This window comes from Nycticebus coucang, chromosome 10, assembly GCF_027406575.1.
Source record: "Nycticebus coucang isolate mNycCou1 chromosome 10, mNycCou1.pri, whole genome shotgun sequence".
NCBI lineage: Eukaryota > Metazoa > Chordata > Mammalia > Primates > Lorisidae > Nycticebus > Nycticebus coucang.
In genome coordinates this window covers 116,927,650-116,947,771 of record NC_069789.1, presented here as the reverse complement: position 1 = coordinate 116,947,771, position 20,122 = coordinate 116,927,650, and the positions used below count along the sequence as shown (strand labels likewise).

At 48.2% G+C, this 20,122-nt stretch overlaps 1 protein-coding gene across 3 annotated transcripts in view; it reads right to left on the bottom strand.

The window, feature by feature from the left end:
• Positions 1–20,122, bottom strand: part of LIG1 (DNA ligase 1) — a 42,797-nt gene that overhangs the window by 2,727 nt on the left and 19,948 nt on the right. For all 3 annotated transcript variants that reach the window (XM_053605924.1, XM_053605925.1, XM_053605923.1), the window contains exons 12-25: positions 18,322–18,494; positions 16,015–16,181; positions 15,569–15,645; positions 14,662–14,753; positions 14,346–14,445; positions 13,059–13,144; positions 12,295–12,410; positions 10,950–11,045; positions 8,741–8,851; positions 8,149–8,220; positions 3,785–3,929; positions 3,609–3,691; positions 2,256–2,408; positions 98–151 (exon numbers count right to left, since the gene is read on the bottom strand). In XM_053605924.1, the coding sequence (XP_053461899.1) occupies positions 98–151; positions 2,256–2,408; positions 3,609–3,691; positions 3,785–3,929; positions 8,149–8,220; positions 8,741–8,851; positions 10,950–11,045; positions 12,295–12,410; positions 13,059–13,144; positions 14,346–14,445; positions 14,662–14,753; positions 15,569–15,645; positions 16,015–16,181; positions 18,322–18,494 (1,525 nt within the window). The remainder of the gene's footprint in view (positions 1–97; positions 152–2,255; positions 2,409–3,608; positions 3,692–3,784; positions 3,930–8,148; positions 8,221–8,740; positions 8,852–10,949; positions 11,046–12,294; positions 12,411–13,058; positions 13,145–14,345; positions 14,446–14,661; positions 14,754–15,568; positions 15,646–16,014; positions 16,182–18,321; positions 18,495–20,122) is intronic.

Sequence of the window (20,122 nt, the reverse complement as noted above, 5' to 3'; positions counted from 1 at the left end):
GTACCCTGAGTCCCAAGGCAGTGGAGGGCAAGAGCCTTGCATGGGAGGAGCATGTAATCAGAGGCAGCATGGCCAAGACATGGCCACTATAGCTTACCTGAAGCTTCTGGTAATGCTCCTCCAGCTCCTCGTCACTGAAGCCAGTTCCAAGCTGTAGGGAGGACACAGTAGGTCAGAGGCTCTGCTAGTGGCCCAGTGCTTCTTCCATTTTCCTGCCATGTAAGGACTTGAAACTGCATACACTGGCAGCCCCCATCCCCTTCTGGTCTGAACAGGTTCCAGGGGAAAAGGGTGAGGTAGGGGGCTGGGCATCTAGCCAAAGGCTCTGAGCGGGGAGTGATTCTCCCAGCAGGATATCCATTACCCTACTCACCACCTGCTGCTTTATGCAGACATCTATTCCTTCCACTCCTGTCCCTGGCCCAGGATATCACTCCCTTGGGCTCACCCACATCGCACCTGCATGGTAACTTGTCCTCACCTCCCACCTTAACACTGCCAAGAGGTTCTTTTTTTTTTTTTTTTTTGAGATAAGAGTCTCACTATGTCACCCTCAGTACTGTGCCATGGCATCATATAGCTCACAGCAACCTTAAACTTTTGGGCTTAAGTAATTCTCTTGCCTCAGCCTCCCAAATAGCTGGGACTACAGGCGCCCGCCATAATACCTGACTATTTTGTAGTTGTTGTTATTGTCATTGTTTACACAGGTCCAGGCTGGGTTTGAACCCATTGCACGTGGCCAGTGGCTTAACCACTGAGCTATGGGCACCAAGCCTGCCAAAAGGTTCTTTCACCTATCAAAATAGGAAAAGCTGCTGGGCGTGGTGGCTCATGCCTGTAATCCTAGCCATTTGGAAGGCTGAGGAGGATGGATAGCTTGAGCTCATGAGTCTGAGATCAGCCTGAGCAAAAGCAAGATACCATCTCTACTAAAAATAGAAAAACTGAGGCAAGAGAATCACTTAAGCCCCAAAATTGGAGGTTGCTGTGAGCTATGATGCCACAGCACTCTACCCAGGTGACAACTTGAAACTCTGTCTCAAATAAATAAATAAAATAGGAACAGCTAAAAAGCAGTAATACTTGATGCTGCTGTATCAATAAGCAGCAAGATGGGCATCTCTGACCCACAATGTTAACCTAGAAAGCCCTTTTTATTACATGGAGAGTCTTAACAATGTTCTTGCCTTTTGTCCGGACAATAGCTCTTTTAAAAAATCCTAAAAAAAAAATCTATTCCTAAGTAATTTAAAATGGTGACAGATTGGTGGCCAAAGATATTTGTGAATTATAAAATCACTTCTATCAATGATTATTTAGGTTAATGTATGTGAAGTGCTGACAGTTATTTCTGAGAACAATGCTGGCAACAATCTAACTGGTTCATAAAAGGGGGTATATGCACTAAAAATTGTGCAGGCATTCAAGTGATTAATTACCATATTACTTAAGCAAATATGGTAACATTTAAAATAAAGTACTCATAGGGCAAAAAAGGCAGAAAAAAAAATTAACCCTAGAGGAGGATCATAATTTTGTAAAAATATAAGTAAGACATCCCTTCAAATGTTACTAGGGGTTGCCTCTGGGATTCTGGGTGATATTTTGGTCTGTTTCTGTGGCAAAAGACCCAAATTTGTTGGATATGGGAATATAAGAAATAGACTGCTAGTCACAATGTGCACAGCTTGAAACAAACATACACATTTCTTAGGGTCCCTTGCAGACAGGAGTGGCCTGTTAACGAAAATTGTTCACTGGCTGAGGCTGACTCTGGGGGCTCACCCCTCTTTGTCCTTGTGCCTTCCACCTTTCTGCTGCTTCGAACATGAGTGGCCATGATAACTGGAACACCTGTAGCCACATTGTAATAATGAGGCCAGAAGCGCATGACAAAAACTAGTGTAGGGAAACCGAGGAGGAGCTTGGACCCCTAAAGACATCAGAGAGCTGCCCCCTCCACATTTCTCATTACATGAGAAAGAAATCCTTTTCTTATGTAAGCTAACAGTATTTAGGACTAAACTGAATTCCTAACTGACATAGGTTCCTTACATCTTTCTATATAAGCCCATTTTTCTATAAAAAGCAAGTTACTTATAGAATTAGAAGATAAAAACTAGGAAAAAATAAGCCTTCATAGGGAGGACATAAGTGCCTCTTGGTCTGGGTTCTCCCTAGGTTGCCAGTAGGAAGTCCCCCCATAAGCCTAGTCCACTCCCCTCCTGCCTCTGCAGTCCCAGCCCCAGGACCTTGCATATAGCCTGCAGCTCCTCACTGTCCTGGTCGTAGGAGGCCAGCAGGAAGCCCCCGTACCGGCCAGCCCGCTTCCCTCGGCCCAGGTAGGCGCCGATCACCACAAGGTCCAGAGTGTCACCCACACCATCGAGGTAGTCCTTCTTCAGCTGGGAGAAGGGAAGGCAAGAAATGAAGGAGGAGCACCCAAAGTGGGGACCCCACTGCTGAAGTTAATCAGTAGGCTGGGGAGAATGTCTAGAAAGAACACTGATGATGGCCCCCGTGAGGAGACTGGACATGGGTATGGCTTCTGGGCTTACAGAGAACAAACAAGAGCACATAGAAAAGAGGGGGCCTTGCGGGTCATCCCTGAGCCCCAGTTTCAGTCAGTATGGAGACACGGTCCACTCACTCCACTACCTCCTTCACGCAGACAGCACTTACCCACTCACTCAAGAACACTTATTAAGCACTAATTGTGCCAGGCAGAAGCTCAGGTTCAGGGGTATGACTGTGCTTATTTAATAAGACAGGGAAGGTCTGTACTCTCTAGGAAGACAGACCACAGGCTGATAAACACACAAGAAGACTCATCCAGCAGGCCAGCTGGCTCAGTTCTAAAACATTTCCTGTGCTCACTCCTCACTCACTGCCCTTCCTCTGCGCAAACCTTCAAGTCTCTTAACAAAGATAGACTCCGCTCACTCTCACTTCAGTCCAGCCCTCCACCACCTGTCCACTACTCACAGGGAAACCAGAGGACCTTTGCAAAATGACAACCAGATCCTATGACTCCTCTGTATAAACCTCCACTGGCTTCCCAAAGCCCTAGAGGAAGATCCAGTTTTATCTGACAGTGGCCAGGGCTGCCCTCCACTCTTTCGTCACCTCCCCCTGCTCCCTGCACACACAGAGCTTATTCCTACCTCAGGACCTTTCCACTTGCAGCCCCTCCACTGTGCTCCGTCTGATGGCCATGTGACCAATCCTATCCTATTGTCTAGATCTCAACCCAAATGCCACCTCTTCCTGATCACCTAGAGTACTCCCAGATCTCTCTGGCCCTCAGTGGACTCACTGTCCTCCTGGTACTCATTATCTTGTTCATTTACTGGCTTACTTCCTTCCCGAGTGCCTGGCCATACACTGAAGACAAGCTTGAGAGAACAGAGACTTCATCTAAATTTCATCTGCAGCTGTCACTGAACTTTTGGTTAGCTCACTATCAAGGACGCGAGGTAGGAGTGTGAAGAGGACTCCTGAGCTCAAACAGGGTGCAGTGCAGAGACTTGATACTGACTGCCCAGTTGGGGCAGACTTCTAGACCCAGGCTCTAGTTGGCAAGTCCAGGTCGGGATGGTAATCACCTTCAGCCAGTTGTGTGATCTCTTGGCAATCTCATAGGTGGCATCAACATCCAGGGTCTTCACCATCAGCCCCTCGCAGGAGTCTGAGGGAGAAACATAAGCTGGGAAACTTGAGTTACCACAGTCCAAAGGTGGAAACAACAGACTTTGGTGGAGAGAAGAGTGGGTGCCCTCACCTTTCACAGACTGCTCCAGAAACTCGGCAATCTGCTCAGTGTCCTTGGTGTCCAGGGACGTAGCGAAGACAAATTCACCCTCTATTTCTACAAAGTTATCTCGGAGCAGCTGCCGGCGTCGGGAAAGAGGCTCACGTACCAGGGACTGAAGGGTCGGGGAGGGAGGAGAGAAGATGGGATGTTGTTGTGGAAATAGAGACAATAAGCCCTAACCGTGAAGCAAACAGAAAACACAGGTCACAAGTAGCAACATGGTTTACAGGAAGCCTTGAGAGGGAAGAGCTTAAAGCTCAGGTCTAGTCATTGGCAAGAGGGGCTGGATACCACTTAGAGTCGGCAACCTCAGGAACACCAGACAGGGAGCCAGGGCCTTGCTAGAGCTTAAATCAACACTTGATGGGTATCCTGCTGAATAAACATTTACCATTAGCTAAAGAAAGGCAAAATCAAAGTCAATAAGCATGCTTCTGAGAGGCTATTTTCTATGTTAATCCAGGGGAAATTAACAATCTTGCAATCTTCTGATTGCAAACCTTGCAATCTTTTCAACAGTAAATACTCTCTGCCCTTTGCTCTCTGTCACAACCATTCAACTCTGCTGTTACAGGGAAAAAGTTGACACATAAGATGCAAAGGCCAGCACTCCAATGAAACCTTTTTCTACAAAAACAGGCAGTGGGACAGATCGGGCCCACAGGATGCAGCCTGCTGAGCCTTAAATGAGACCCTATCTGTTCATGGGAAAGCTCTGCTCACTTCCACTCAAAAATGATCTCACCAGCCTTGTGGAAACTGACTTTATTAGCCTTGGTTGAATTAATCCATCCATACTTGTATATGCTGTAAATTCTCTTAATGGTTAGGTACATGCTGGAAGTCATTTAAGTAGAAGCAAACCAGCATGAAGCCTGGTTCTTACAAATCCATCAAGCAGGCTGGGGACATTGGGGAAGACGCACAGGGAGGAAGAAAGGAGAGAAAGGAGAGGAAAGAAACATCCTGCCATGCTGCCTGAGATGGGGACTTACTGCTCCTGGGTTGGCCTGCCTTGTCTCTGCAAGGCAATGTCAGCAGCTCTGAAACTACCCAGCTTTGCTCCCAGACTCCCTCCTAAGGGAAGATTCTGAATAAAGATGATACTGGTGGTGGCGAAGCAGCAGCAGCCACTGTGCATCTTTCCTGCCCACTTGGTGCCAGTTGCTGTGCTGAGGGAACTCCAGGATGAGCTGTGCCCAGCACTGTCTCACAGAAGCACAATGTGGCCACATTTTTCATTATAGAATTTCTAGTAGTCATGTTAAAATGCAAAAGAAACAGGTAAAATCATTTTAATAATACACTGTGCTTCATTTCACCCAGTGTCTTAAGATTTCAATGTGTGAGGAACATTATTACCATATATTTTACACTCTTTACTTGAATTAAATCTTTACAATTGGTGTGTATTTTCACCTATAGCACAGCTCAAATTGGACTTGCCACCTTTCAAGAGCTACATGTAGCTGGTGGCTGCATTGGGTATCAAAGGTCCAACTGATGACCCTTGGGTAGCTATCACTCCATTTTGCATGGGACAGCTAAGACTCAGAGAGGTTAAATCACTTGCCCAAAGTCATGTGGAAGTATGTGTCTGGGATTAAGAGTGAGAGAGTCTGACTCCAGAGTCTATACTCTCAACGGTAAAGTCACTCGCTCATCTTTTTGTGTGAAATGTTCACTTTTACAACCTCAAAACAGAAAACCAGTGTTGATGGAAAAAGCCTGAATGTCCACCTGGAGGGCAAGCAGTAAAGTTAGTTCTTTTTGGTCTGATCAGTTCCTGTCCGCACACACATTTCTGCTGAGCAGGAACTGGAACAGGAACTGATCAGATCAAAAAGAAAAGCAGTTCGTAGTGGTGGGAGATGGACTAGTCAGTAATAGTAGGCTGAAATAACTACCTTATTTGTTAAAAACCAGATCACCCACTGGGGCAAGTTCCACACGGAACACATAGTTCAAAATAAATACGAAACTACTGTAAAGGTTCCAGAAGAAAACTTAAATGAAAATTTTTAGAATCCTAGGGAAGGGATAACTTTTTAAAAAAATATCTTGGGGATGAGGATATATTAAGGGAAAAGAAATGATATGTTTGACTATGAAAAAGTAAAAGTTCAAACAAGTACTATGCAGCAGAAAAGGCCATCAACAAAGTTTAAAGGCAAACACCAAATAAGAAGGAATATTGGAAATGCTCCTGAGAGACAGACGAACTAACAGAACAGGAATGATCAAGTCATGCAGAAAAAACACAAAGCAAAAGCATATGGCTGAGTGAGGTGGCTCATACCTATAATCCTAGCACCTTGGGAGGCTGAGGTGGGTGGATTGCTTGAGCTTAGGAGTTTGAGACCAGCCTGAGCAAGAGCGAGACCCTGCCTTTACTAAAAATAAATTAGCCCAGCATTGTGGAGGGCACCTGCAGTCCCAGTTACATGGGAGGCTGAGGCAAGAGGATCACTTAAGCCTAGGGTTTGAGGTTGCTGCCAGCTAGGATGACACCACAGCACTCTACCAAAGACACTAAGTAAGACTCTTGTCTCAAATAAACAAATAAAACAAAACAAAACAAAAAAACACACTAAGCATATGATATTTAACATTCTTCTCCTCAAAAAAATCATGGGAAACAAAAGTAGGAGTCTATCAGTCTTCCTAGAGTTATTTTATGCAGTGAAATGCTGTCTTTAGTTTGCATAAGGCAGGGGTCCTCAAACTACGGCCCGTGGGCCACATGAGGTGGTGTGATTGTATTTGTTCCCGTTTTGTTTTTTTACTTCAAAATAAGATATGTGCAGTGTGCATAGGAATTTGTTCATAGTTTTTTTTTTTTTTTTAACTATTGTCCGGTCCTCCAACAGACTGAGGGACAGTGAATTGGCCCCCTATTTAAAAAGTTTGAGGACGCCTGGCATAAGGTGTGGGCTCTGGCACCAGAGGCATTTCAGCATTAGAACCACTACCAGCTCTGTTTGACCAGCAAAGGACTAATCAACCTAGGAGAGCACGAGGATAGTAATAAGAATCCACCAGACATGCAAACCAAAACACAAGCAGGCAAGTACCAGAACAAATGCATGTGGCCAAGAAATCTGAAAAGGTGCTCTACTCATTCAGAAGTAAAAAGTGTAAGTTATTAAAGTTATCACCTCTGTTCATCTATCAGACTGTCAAAGATTATCTGGGATGATGATGATGACACTAAATAATTTTTATTGAAAACTTCCATGAGCCAGCTACTGGCCTGCACACCCATATCCCACCATTTAGTCCTCACCCCAACAGACACAGCAGGGGCTGCTGTTAGCTCTTTACTATAGATAAGGAAACTGAGAAACAGGCCGAGTTGCTCATCTGCAGCCACAGAGCGAGAGAGGGTGGGCTGGGATGTGACAGTCGGCAGCTTGCCTGCAGACTCTTAACTAATAGACATCCCGAAGTCTCAGGAGCCCTTTACACTCTTAAAAATTATTGTGGAATCACTCTAAAGAGCTTCTGTTTATGTGGGTTACACAATATATTTATACCGTATTTGAAATGTAAAATATTAATTCAAAAATATTAATACTTCTTAAATGTTAATTTAAAAATAATCTAATACACTACACAAGATAGTATTTTTATGAAATATACCTTACTTTAAAAAATTAGCAAGAATAGAGGTATTGTTTTGCATTCTTACAAATTCTTTTTTTTTTTTGAGACAGAGTCTCACTCTATTGCCCTCGGTGGAGTGCTGTGGGGTCATCATAGCTTACAAGAACCTCAAACTACTGAGCTTGAGCAATCTTCCTGCCTCAGTCTCCCAAATAGCTAGGACTACAGGTGCCTGCCACAAGGCCTGACTAGTTTTTTCTATTTTTAGTTGAGACAGGGTCTCACTCTTACTCAGGCAGGTCCCCAACTCCTGAACTCAAGCAATCCACTTACCTTGGCCTCCCAGACTGCTAGAATTATAGGTGTTAGCCACCGTGCCCAGCCTTGCATTTTTACAAATTCTTTAACACCTGGCTTAACACAGGCTGAATCCTCCTATCTGCTTCTACATTTAGGCAGCTGAGACATGTTCTGTTGGTAGCACATGGAGAAAACTCACCTCACACAGACATGGAGTTAGAATAATATGGACATATCGCAGATGCCCTTGGAAGAGTCTTGGTAACCCACAGGGGTCTTGGGCCACACTTGGAGAACCACTGCCTAGTGGGCCTCCCCACTCAGTGAGGTGCAGAGTCAGATGTGAAAGTCAGCCTGCTGGCTCCCAGGATCACACACCACCCCTGTTATACTTGGCCACTGCTGGACATGAAGCCAGACCTTACCTGTCCATTGAGGTAGATGAGGTCGAAGGCGTATAAACACACCTGCACCTGGATCTCTGATGCATCCACCTCCTGGATTGGGAAAAAATGGAAACCAGGAGTGGGAAGAAGATGCAACAGGGCTGGTTGGGGTCCCCTCACATTGTACTTAAGGCAGACCCCATAGTCATCTTCTATTCTCTCCCTCTCCCCACCTGTGATGGTGACAATGCTGCTAGCCCTAGGTACGGAGTTACAATGGCTCTTAGCTAGTTCTGACAAGCTCACTGCTCATTTGCTCTCCTGGCCACCTTTGCAGCTAATGAGGGTGACATGACACAGCTCTGGCCAGTTAGATGTAAAGGGGGTATCTGCTGGGGTGTGGGAGTGGTAGAGATGTGGGAAAAGGGCCCTTCCTCACCTTCCTACTTGGGATGCTAGGACGAGAATGTGATGGCTGGAGCTGTGGCAGCCATTTTGCAAAAAGCCTGACAGAAACCGTATTCAGACTGAGTTTGCCCTTCCAGGGATTGGATAGGACCTGTAGCCAGGTCTGGGAAGAAGATGAGGGTGTACAGGGCCGTGGTAGGCAGTGGAGGGGGCCAAGCGGTACCTTCCGTTTGCGAGTGGTGAGCACTTGGAATGGCTGGATCTGCTTCTTTTCCCGGTCCCAAGCCACAGCTTCAGTGTCCAGGATGAAGGATGTGACCGATGGGAGTTTAATCTACAAAGTGAAGAAGAGACTTAGGGATTGTAAGAGATAAAGGATGAAAGTAGAAGAATGACATGGGGAAACGAATTCCCTTTTCCTTCCAGAGCTCTCGAGATCTACAAAGAGATAAGAGAAAACAGATCCCCTCCGTATTCCCCATTGGAGGAGTGGGGACAAACTTTTCTGAAAAGAGACTATTAAGTCCTACAAGGTGAAAACTCAGGAGCCTTTGTCATCTTCCCTTCCTCTCACTCACATTCACTTTCCCAGTGAACCTGTTTATTTTCCCTCCAAAATCTCTAAGTTGTCCACTTCTCACTATCTCATTGAGCTCAGTCACTTCTTCCTACTGGTCTCCCCAGTCCTGCACCTCCCTTCTTAGTCTACTCTTCTCACACCAGACAGAGGACCCAGGCAAACCCCAATCTGATCATAGTATACCCCCTCTAAAACCCATTCCATGACTCCCCCAAGCTCAGGGAGTTTCTTCAGTCAGTCCTTACTGGGTCCCCTCAGCCTTGTTCTTGTCACCCTAGCACATCTGCTTCTGTTTTTAAAATGGGCTATGCCCTCCCACCACTGGGCCTTTGCACGTGCTGCTCCCTCTAGAATGCCTTCCCTGTGCTCCTCCTGTACTGTCATTGGCTTCCACTGGGAAGACTGCTTTCCCCTCAACAGAATGCTGTGATGCACAAGTCCAAGAGGCACCATCCCTGGTATATCTTGACACTAGTTTTCCTGACACTAGTCTAAGTCATGTGTTTGTTATACAGGCTTACAGAAGGCTGGTCTTTTTCTTTCCTGCCCTGATCAAAAAAGCAGGACTCTCAGGTGAAAGTCTGCCCACCTGTGAGCTCAGAGAGAGCAGAGACCGTAGCAAGCCTGCCTGCCTCACATACCGAGCAAAAGAAACGAGACATAAAAGATTCTATACCATAAGATACCACTAACAGGAAACTCTAGAATAAGCAAAATTAAACTATGGTGACAAAAAGGCTGATCAGGGGTGGCCTCTGGTGGATGGATGGTAGGAGAAAAAGAGAAGGTCTTGCTTGTGTGACATGGGAAATGTTCTGGAGTGATGAAAATATGGAAATGTTGATAGCGACTAGGTGTTGGTTACAAAGGTACATAAGTATGTGAAAACTCATCATTCATTATGTATACATATACCATATACGTAAAATCAGAAGCTTTTTAACAGAAATTACAACTTAGTAAAATTTAGAAATACAGTTAGTGGTTGGCACTCAGCAGAAGCCCCGTTAATGCACATGTTGCACTGGGACTCTCGTAGTCACCATCTCCAACAGCAGGATCTTGAAACTGCTCTTGCTCTCTGAAAGGACAATTTCCTAATAATTAGGGGCAAGCAAGGAGAAAGGCTCTTTGATAGGATTCTTAAGGCAGGCCCAAGACCCCCCACTGAGTGGTGGGAAATCCCCATAGGGCCCACGCAACTCTGGGCTTCATTCTGATGCTGGGGCCCATCTGTAGGCTGGCTCCCTTCACCCTTGTCCCCATTCCTTCTCCTTGTCTTCCCTGCTAAAAAGCCTGTAGAGTTAGATTCTGGCTTTTCAAGCCTCTGCCACCATAGGTTGGCAAGACCCAGTGCTGGGCTGGACAGTGACTCCAAGCTAGAGTCAGCCAGGGTGGTTGAAAGGTTATCTCCATGGGAGGGGACAGAAGCTAGAATCCCTTTTCCTTCTGTCTATCTAGAAGTGTGGCATCTGTTTAGGAAACTATGAGGGGGGACAAGTACTAGGAAGGGGGACAGGTACTAGGAAGAAAAGCCTGTTTGGGAAACTATGAGGGGGGACAGGTACTAGGAAGAAAAGCTAACCAGCCAAGGACATAGTAGAGGAGAGTGGCAGAGCGAGCTGAGTTTGGGAGGACATCAGTGCTCAGTAGAGTCAGTGCTGGGCCACTCACCTCCAGATTTCCTTGAGAAAACATAGCATCTGTGTATGGCATGCATAAGTCAGTGCTCTGTTATTTATAGCCAAATGCAACCCAATTTTCTTCCAGCAAAGCCCCCAGTGTGCTGAGCTGGCTTGGATGGTCCCGACCGCAGACCCTGCCAGAGTGAAAGCGCACGGCAGATGCCCACCTTGGGAATGCGGCTGATGACGTCCGGGTACTTCCCAGTGTTATCCTCCTGATTCCTGCTGAAGATCTTCACCTCCCCGCCTTCCAGAACATGGATCTACAGCAGTGGAGGAGGGAGCGGAAATCAGAGCCAAGCCCACCCTACACCGCTCCTCCTTTCTCTCCCAGCTCCACCTTCATTGCTTGAAGGTTCCAGATACTCTGGAGGAGGAACTAACGCTATCCATGAACCCCCCATCATCTCTTACTTCCAACCCTACCCCTCTCCTGCTGTAAACAGGTTTCTCTTTGGATGCACACATTTACTTGCCTAAATGCTGTTATGTGGTAAATATCATTCTGATCTCTGTTGTCACTTTATTAGTTTACTTTAATACATTAGTTTACTTTAACCCAGTCTGGTCACAGTCCTTGAGCAGGGGGCTATGTAATTCAAGAAAGTTGACATAAAAAATCATTGTTGGCTGGGTACGGTGGTTCACACCTGTAACCCGAGCACTCGAGGCGGCCGAGGTGAGTGGATCGCCTGAAGTCAGGAGTTTGAGACCCATCTGAGCAAGAGACACCGTCTCTACTAAAAATAGAGAAACTAGCTAGGCGTGGTGGTGGGCATCTGTATTCAAGCTACTCAGGAGGTTGAGGCAAGAGAATCACTTGATACCAAGAGTTTGAGGTTGCTGTGAGCTATGATGATACCTCAGCACTCTACTCAGGGTGATAAAGTAAGAGTCTGTCTCCAAAAAAAAAAAAAAAAAAACCCAAACATTGTCATTATCATAAATCATCGTTTCTTACTTTCTGAAGATCCACTTATGTGCTAAGTGTCTATCAAATCATGACTTGAAACTGCCTCAAAGCCCTGCAGACACCTACCCGCCTCATCGGCTCTCTGGTCCTGGGTCACGGGATACACGCACATGTCATTGCACTGGGGGTTACGTAGGCACCTCCCAGGATGGCTGCTGTAATGAACACACCCACCAGCAGGGCACAAGCAGAGCCAACATTTCCTGAGCTCCCCCTGCCATAGGTCACAACTTTTTTTTTTACAACTTTTACTTTTTGTTTTGGTCGGGGCCAGGTTTGAACACGCCACCTCTGGAATATGGGGCCGGCGCCCTACTCCTTTGAGCCACAGGCACCACCCAGGTCACAACTTTTGATGAGGTTGACTTCAGATGAGCCTGTGAGGTGGTCACTATAACACTCATTGCACAGAGGTGGGAACTAAAGCCCAGAGAGACAGTGTGTGGCAGAGGCTGGCTTTCCACTCATGTCTGACTGCCCTCACTGTGCTCCGTGGCATTTCCTGCCTCCTGTGAGGAGAACTGTCCCACTCCCCATACCTGTGCCCTCTGCCCATCGTATTTGTACTCGCAAGTGAAAGCTGCCTCATCAAAGCGTTTCAGGACCTCACTGACACTTCGAGTGGGATGTGCCAACATCGGTTTCAAGGGGATGCCTGGTAGGGAAGAACAGAGTGGGTTAGGGTAGACCAGGGCAGAGGGAAGGCAATGACTTAAGCAGGGAGTGGGGTGGAGGAGACTGATGGGTCCCAGGACAATGAATCTTTTTACATATTAGAAGAGCACTTGTCTCCCATTTGGGACAAACCAAAAGCCCCCTTGAAGCTAAGAAAGGCCATGTGACTCTGATCTGGGTCACACCCCTACAAGGAATCTGGTTGCCTCCCCTCCCCTTACAACCTAGAATAGGAAGTGAGCCACCTCTGATCACATATGCTGGGGTGACAACCTCGGGAAGGCACAGGGACATGACAGAAAAAGCCTGGGTCCCTGGGTAATCCCTAGAGCACAGCCTTGTACCCTCCCAGGCCACCTGCCCTGCTCTGGTAACTGACATGAGAGAGAAAGCATTTCTCTGCGGCCTGACACACTGCCCCTGCCACATCTTCATTACAGCAGCTTCATCTACATGCTAACATGGAAGGGAAACGACAGAGAAAAGGAATGGCTTTTAGCACCAGGGAAGGGAGTCAACTTTGGTGGAGAGAGTAAGATTCTACAGGTGCCTCAAAAGATGCCCACATCCACGCTGGTTCAGAGTGCAGGGCTGCTGTTGAACCTAAGAGGGTCTCTGGGGCCCATACCTGGGCTCAGCCTGCAGTGCTCCGGGAGACGTTCCAGGCCATGCTCCAGCAGCACAGGGACAATTTGGTCCAGGTCAGGCACCTCACTGGAGTATGGGGGCAAGAACAAGATATACGTATCTTCCTAGAACTTGCATAGCTTGAAGAGATACCCCAGCCTGTGCCCAGAAGCTTGGGCTCATAAACACCTCTGCCCATCTCCTGTCACCCTCTGTGTTCTCCTCAGTGTCCCTGTCACTCTGACTCCATCTTCCTTAGGCTAAGCCTGCCATAGTCCCCACCTGTCACCAGCAGACCAGTGATTCTCTACTTGGCCTACACATGAGAACCGCTCAGGCCTGTGCTAAAGAGCTCTATGCAGCCTCAAGTGAAGATGAATTAACACCTTCTGCAGCAATTTAGAATGACCTGGAAACTATTATCCTAAGTATCTCGAGAATGGAAAAACAAACGCCACATTACTCATGATTAAATGGAAACTTATGGGCATACAAGTGTACAGAAGGGGAAGTAATACTCGGAATCAAGTGAGGGGTGTGGGACAGGAGGGGAGGGGAGAAACCCCACCTAATGGCTACAATGAACACTATTTGGGTGATAGGCACACTTATAGCTCTGACCCAAGATGTTCAAGGCCGGCCTCCACCTGCAAAGATTCTCATTTCATTGGTCTGGGCCTAAAGGTAGCAGTTGGTAGAATCCTGTCTGCAGGCAGAGAGGCAAGTCCACCACCCTAGCCAGGAGCTCTGCTATATGCCCAGCAGAGGGTGGCCCCTGAGACATCCATGGAACTGCTCATCAGCCCTTCTGCCTCCAACACTGTCTCTGGGGCACCCATCATTTCATTGTCACCAGTCATGGGTCAGCTGCTGGTCAAGGTCTCCCCACATGGCTCCCTCTGGAGCCCTCGCCTTCACTCCATGGATGTCCTCTCTGTGACTGTCATGACCCCTTGCTACACATTAGTCGTCACCAGCCCTTCTCTAGTTCTTATGGCCTTTCTGTACATATGGCCCTGCTCAGAACTCAGAGACCACTTGATGCCTGCTACCCTGTCCGTGTCTCTTTGCCTCTCCTGGATCCCTGGCCCTTCACTGTCTGCCACCTTCCTCATCTTTGTCAGCACCCATGTGCTCAGGACCAGTCTCATCTGGATCACTGCTTTTCCCAGTCACCAGGCCCATCCATGGTCACTAAGATTGGCAGCCACTGGCTCTTCCCATTTCACCTGGGCCCCCCTACTGTGCTCACCACCCCTCTGGCTCCTCCCTAGCCCCTGGCTCTCACCAAAACGTCTGCTTCAGGATCATGCCTTGGTCCTCCAGCCATGATTTTCTGGCCTCTGCTGTCTTGCCCTTCCCAGCATCCACCACGGCTGGGGGGAATTCTAAGAAAAAAACCCACCAGAGGAGTAGGGATGTGCCCGACCCTGGGGTCCACAATGGGTGCTTTGCTGTATGACAAGGAACATAAACCTAATGGCCTAAGAGAATCTGAGGTGGCAAGAACTACCTGGGGAAGGGGTGGGGCTGGACTTGTGAGGAAAAGAGAAGGCCACGTTTGCTCTGGTGAAGGGCAGAAAGATCGGCCAAAGGGGGCTCACCTTGGCCTGGGGGTGTAAGGCTCACAGCCTGTGCAAGGGCTGCTAGCACCGATTGCTCTGCCAGCCCCAGGCGCAGCCGTCCACTCAGGGACCTGGGGAGAGAGCAGGCCGGTGGGTGGGCTTGTCTGCACCATTCCAGTCTTGCCTCTCCCCTTTGTCCCTGCCTTCTCTGGCCTCCTCCACCTTGATGCTTTGCAGATCCTTTCCTTAAACCCAGGATCTTCCAACACTGGACCTAAGAGATCTCACGGCGCCATTTAACAGATGAAAAGGTGATGTCAGCCAACAACAGCTATGACCATGGGCACAGACTGAGTGGCAGCAGTGGGTGCCCTACTGGTGCCTCTCAGCTGCTCTGCAGGGGTGCTGAGGCTCGGGGAGGGTGACTCAGGCACACAACTGTGCCTGGGTTCTGTACATGACCCTCAGACCTGACCTGGCACAGGTCTTGCTTTGAGTCAGTGGCCTTGGGTAAATGGCTTAACCTCCCTGTGCCTCCACTTCCCCAGGTGCAAACTGAGGGTGAAGACAATAGGGCCGTCCTCATGCAGCTGGTGGGAGAAGCTGGCAGGATGAAGCACACGGCTCAGGCTACACTAGAAATGCTCCAGGATGCAGGCTGACGATGATTGTGTTCCCAGTCATGCCAAACCATGACTTTGCACTGTGCTGCCCACTCAGATCAAAGCAGATAGATATCACCAGCCAATCACAGCATGTTCCACCCATGGGCTGAGGACCTTCTCTAAGCAGCATCACCAAGGGAAGAGCCTGCTGTGAGTAGAAACTGCTCCCTTCCCAACCCGTCAGGGTCTGGGCCTCCTGATGGTGCTTTTCTCATCCAAGGGTGGTCACGGTGGGGTCCTGGCCAGCAGTCCCTCCCAGCCTCTTAGGCCCACACAGTCACCTGGAGATGAATCGGGCTTCTGAGTGGCGGCAGGCAACAAAAAGACCTTTGATGATGTCCATCTTCTTCGTCGTGGACTGGAGGAGGTAGGGGAAGCTAGTTAGTGCCTGATAGTGAAGGGAAGAACCGTCCTCCCCCCTCCACATTCACCCCTCATACCCCTACCCCACCCCCATGGCCTCTGGTTCTCAGGGCAATAACAATGAGCCAGCTTTCCTCCTTGCCTCCCTGCCCACTTTGATCCAAGAAATACATATTGAGTCCCGTCAGTGGCCGGCATGACATAAGGTGCTGTAATCTGCAGGGGAGATTCCTCCTGGCTTGAGTGCAGGAAGAAGGGAAGGGAGCTCTGCACCCACAGGCGGAGCTGAAGAGACCCAGCCCAAACAGCCAAGCCATTCATGGCTCCCAAGCCACCAGGGCTCTGGGGTAAGTCCCATACTCACAGCACTGCCAGTGAGTCTAGCGATGTCTAGGAACTTGCTGAAGACCCCAGAGGCGGTGAGTGGGGGTGGCGGCAACATGAGCCTCTGGGTGCTACGGCTGCTCTCGGCTACCAGCCCAACATCACCCTTCTCAGCCACCTCAGCCCGGATGGATTCTAGCTGCCGACCTTGAAGGGGAGATGGTGGGGTGGTGATGGGGGCAACTGTGGCAGAGCCTCTCTTCACTGATGGCCTGGATGCGTTTTCTCTGGCTGCACGTGCTTGAGGGGAGTCCCTCCCCTTCCCAGTCCTAATGCTCACGATGGCTCAGTGACTGTATCCCAGCACGTCAGGAGTAGGAACTTACCAGACATTCACAGGGAGCAAGACAGGCAGTTGACCAACATGTCCACACTCAAGGGAAACATCTGGGTGTAAGTGGAATATCACCAGGCAAGTGAGTGTGGTAGAGCAGAGAGAAAGAAGGCCAAGGGACCCTTTCCTCTACCTGGTCATTAACCTCTTCCAGCAATGACCGATGTCCTTTTGGCTTGTCTCTGTTTCAAGTCACCAATTTAAACATATGGAATGTGCTTATTGTCCAAAGTTGGACCCCAGGGGCTCCCCTGAGTGTAAGAACAGGAGCTGGGAAGGTGGAGACTTGAGCCACCATGACGACTGTGACCAGGGGCTCTCTCAACTATTACAAACAAAACACCCCTGTCACCACAGGTACTTCGTGTCTCTCTCATATTTTCTATTACAAAATGAAATGCAGGGATAATATAACCTACCCACACATATCAAGATAATGCCCTAACTCTAGACAAGAAAGAAAAGGAGAATAACCAGCAACAAAACAGCACACAGGCCAGTCTATGGACCCCTGGCCACTGCAGAGAAGACACACAGAAAGGACAGACTTTGGGCCCTGAGTGGGATTGTCACTAGTGAGACAGCTACCATGTGAATGTTTTCTGTGCATGATGAATCAACTCAATTGTCAAAAGGGAGGGGATTTTCCAACATGGTAAACAACTCATAACAAACTCGGGGCCAGGGCAGCCATGAGAGTCCCAGGAGGCACGGAGACAAGGGGAAACACAGATATGTTAAAAACAGGAGCACAAAAGGCCCTAGCCATGAAGCATCACTGGGCAGGGCACTAGCAACAACTTCTTTTATGAGAAATCTAAGTCCTCTCGTTTAAGCCAGTGTAGTTGGGCTTTCTGTCACTTGTAGCTTAAAGTATTCATAACAGATACCATCTGCACTAGGTCTGGTGTGGTGTACACATTCAATAAACTTAGGAGAAAGAAAATTTTGAGTATCCTCTCCTCTGCCTCCTATGACCTCATAACTCTCTCCAGACTCCCCTCAGTCTGAGCCCCTTTGTCTTCTCATGAAACCCTAAAGCCCCTCCTTCCTAAAATGCTGGCTTTCTCCACAGCTCAGCCTCAAGGTCCCCCTCATATCCTTCTTAGACACCCCTTCCCTGGGCAGGTGGAAACCCACCAGTACTTAGGTCATCCCTTCTGACCACCAAACCCTGGCCTTTGACACAGATCTATTGAGCCTCAGACCCACATCTCAGATGGCCTTGGATGGCCTGGACACAGGCCCCTTGTGCCAGGTCCTAGTTGGGAACAGTTGGCATTTGCAGCACCCTGCCCCCCTACCCCTCCTGTGCCCATCTCTCTCTGCACCTGCCCTCTCCTCTGCTCTGCAGCCCTGGCCCACTCCTCTTTCCCTAACCTTTACACTCAGCTTCCTAGTGTCCCATCTGTCCTCCACAGGGGCCAGACCGGACCCTACCCCTACCCATGCTCTCTTTCTGTAGCTCCTCAAAGCCTCACAGGAAGCACTCAGTGCTCCCACACACTTGCAGGAGTCTACCCATGTCGCTACCCCCACCCCCTCCCCAGCCAGTGTTGGCAGCTCAGCCCTACAGGCCCCTAACCCTGTTTAATGCCACTCCTCTCCCTTTAGCCTTCCAGCTAAAGTCCTTTAGAGTCCTTAGGACATCTGCCACCTCTCTAAGCCCCAACCCTCAATCCAGCCCCCAAATCCTACTGTCTTTGCCCCCAGCATTGTTCTCCCTACAGCCCCAGTCCCAATACAGGCCTGGTCCTCCTTCACCTGAATCGTTTCCCCTCATGTTCCCCCCAATACCCTTGCAAATCTGTCTGTCAGGTTGTCTTCCCTCTTGGTCTCTTCCTCGCTCCACCTTCTGCTCTCTCTCCACCGTCTCTCAGATCCTCCCAACCTCTCCACTTTCCCCTGCTCAGTTCCCCTTCCACTGGTCTCTCCACTATAGACCCCCCTTACCTGTGGCCTGAGCCACGGCCTTGAGAAGGACGCCATCACCAACACCAAGCTCCAGGCCCTGCTGGGGTGGCCCAAGGGTATTGAGGCTAAGGTAGAGGACAGGCAGGAGGTCTGGGGGTGACAGAGCCACCACGGAGCGCAGCAAGTTGCTCAGTGTTTCCACTATCCGGAGCCTGGAGGAGAGCACAAGGGTTTGACCACCTGGTCCTTCATGGCCAAATGTGATTTTGTTTGTGTGTATGCGTGTGTGTGTGCAGGAGGGCAGGGGGGAATACTAAAGGGAACCAGGAAGAAGAGGAAAAGGCTCATTAACAGTCCCAGGCATGTGACCAAGAGCCACGGGCACAGTCACTGGCTGCTGGAGGGAGAGTAACCCAGTGTGACAGTAACAATGATGAAGATAGTGATCACCCCAGAGAAACAAGAGCTCATCCACGTGGAACATTTTCTAAGCATAGGCACCTTTTAACTCACAGCTCCCTCTGAGGTAGGTATTATTATCATTCCCATTTTACAGATGGAAGAAATGGAGGCACAGAAAGATTCCATGCCTTGCCTAAGGTCACAGAGCTAGCTAAGTATCAAGCCGAGATGCAAACTGAGGCCAACTGAGGATTGTATTCCCTGCCACCAAATAGAATTGTGTTTATGTATCATCAAAACTGGAATGCATGGATTTGGTACTAAAAAGCTTAATGGCCTAATTAAGAAGAGAAGTTGTGTTTTTCTTACAGAAGTCTGATTAACAAATTTCTTTAAATGCAGAAGAAATACAAAATGACCATCAGGCAAATACACACCATAGTAATAAATGCAGGCAAGATTCACCATGGGACACTCACTGAAGGGGGTGGAATATCATTCCCCCAAATTCATGTCCACTCAGGCCTTGGAATGTGACCTTGTTTGGAAATAGTGCCTTTTAGATGAAGAGATCATGGTGTATTGGGGTGGGACCTAAACCCCATGAGCATTCTTATAAAATATAGAGAAGGAAAAGTAGTGAGACCCAAAGAAGGTAGCTGTGGAGATGAAGCAGAGATCCCATGAATGCAAGAATGACCGGCAACCACGAGGAGCTGGGAGGCCTGGGTCAGCTTCCCCCTCAAAGCCTCAGAAGGAACCAAACTCGCTGACACCTTGATTTCTGGCCTTGTGAACCAGAAGGGAATAAATTCCTATTGTCACCAAGTTTGGGATAATTTGTTTGAGAAGCCCCAAAACACTAAAACATGCTAAAATTAATGGATAAAAGTTTGAGGAGACACAGGATCCTTCCAAAATCTCAAAGTAAATCCCCAGATGGGAAAACTGGCAAAGTGCAAATGAAGCTTGTGGATTACATAACAGTATTGTGTTAACATTAATGTCCTGGTTTTGACAACTGTCCTATGCCGATATGAGACATAAATTTGAAGAAAGCTGATATGCTTTAAGGGCCTATGGGAATTCCATACCATATCTATAATTTTTCTCTAAGTCTGAAATTATTTCAAAAGTGTTTCAAAGAAATAATAAAATCTTCCAATTCTGAATTACACCGTTAGGACAGTTCCCTGCAATTCTCTTGAATTAGGTGATTTGATGATTTCTGAACTTCTCCTGAAACTAAACTCTGTATTATGGTGCCTGGTAATTTCACAGTCGACAGGGAAACTTAGATGATAGACGTATAATTTTTACTCAGGAAAAAACTAATACTCAGAGGGGTTGGACACACAGTTGGGAAGCAGCAGAGCTGGGTTCAGCCCATACTCAGCCTGGTCTATTCCCTAGGCAAGGCCCTCAACTTAGCTGCTGC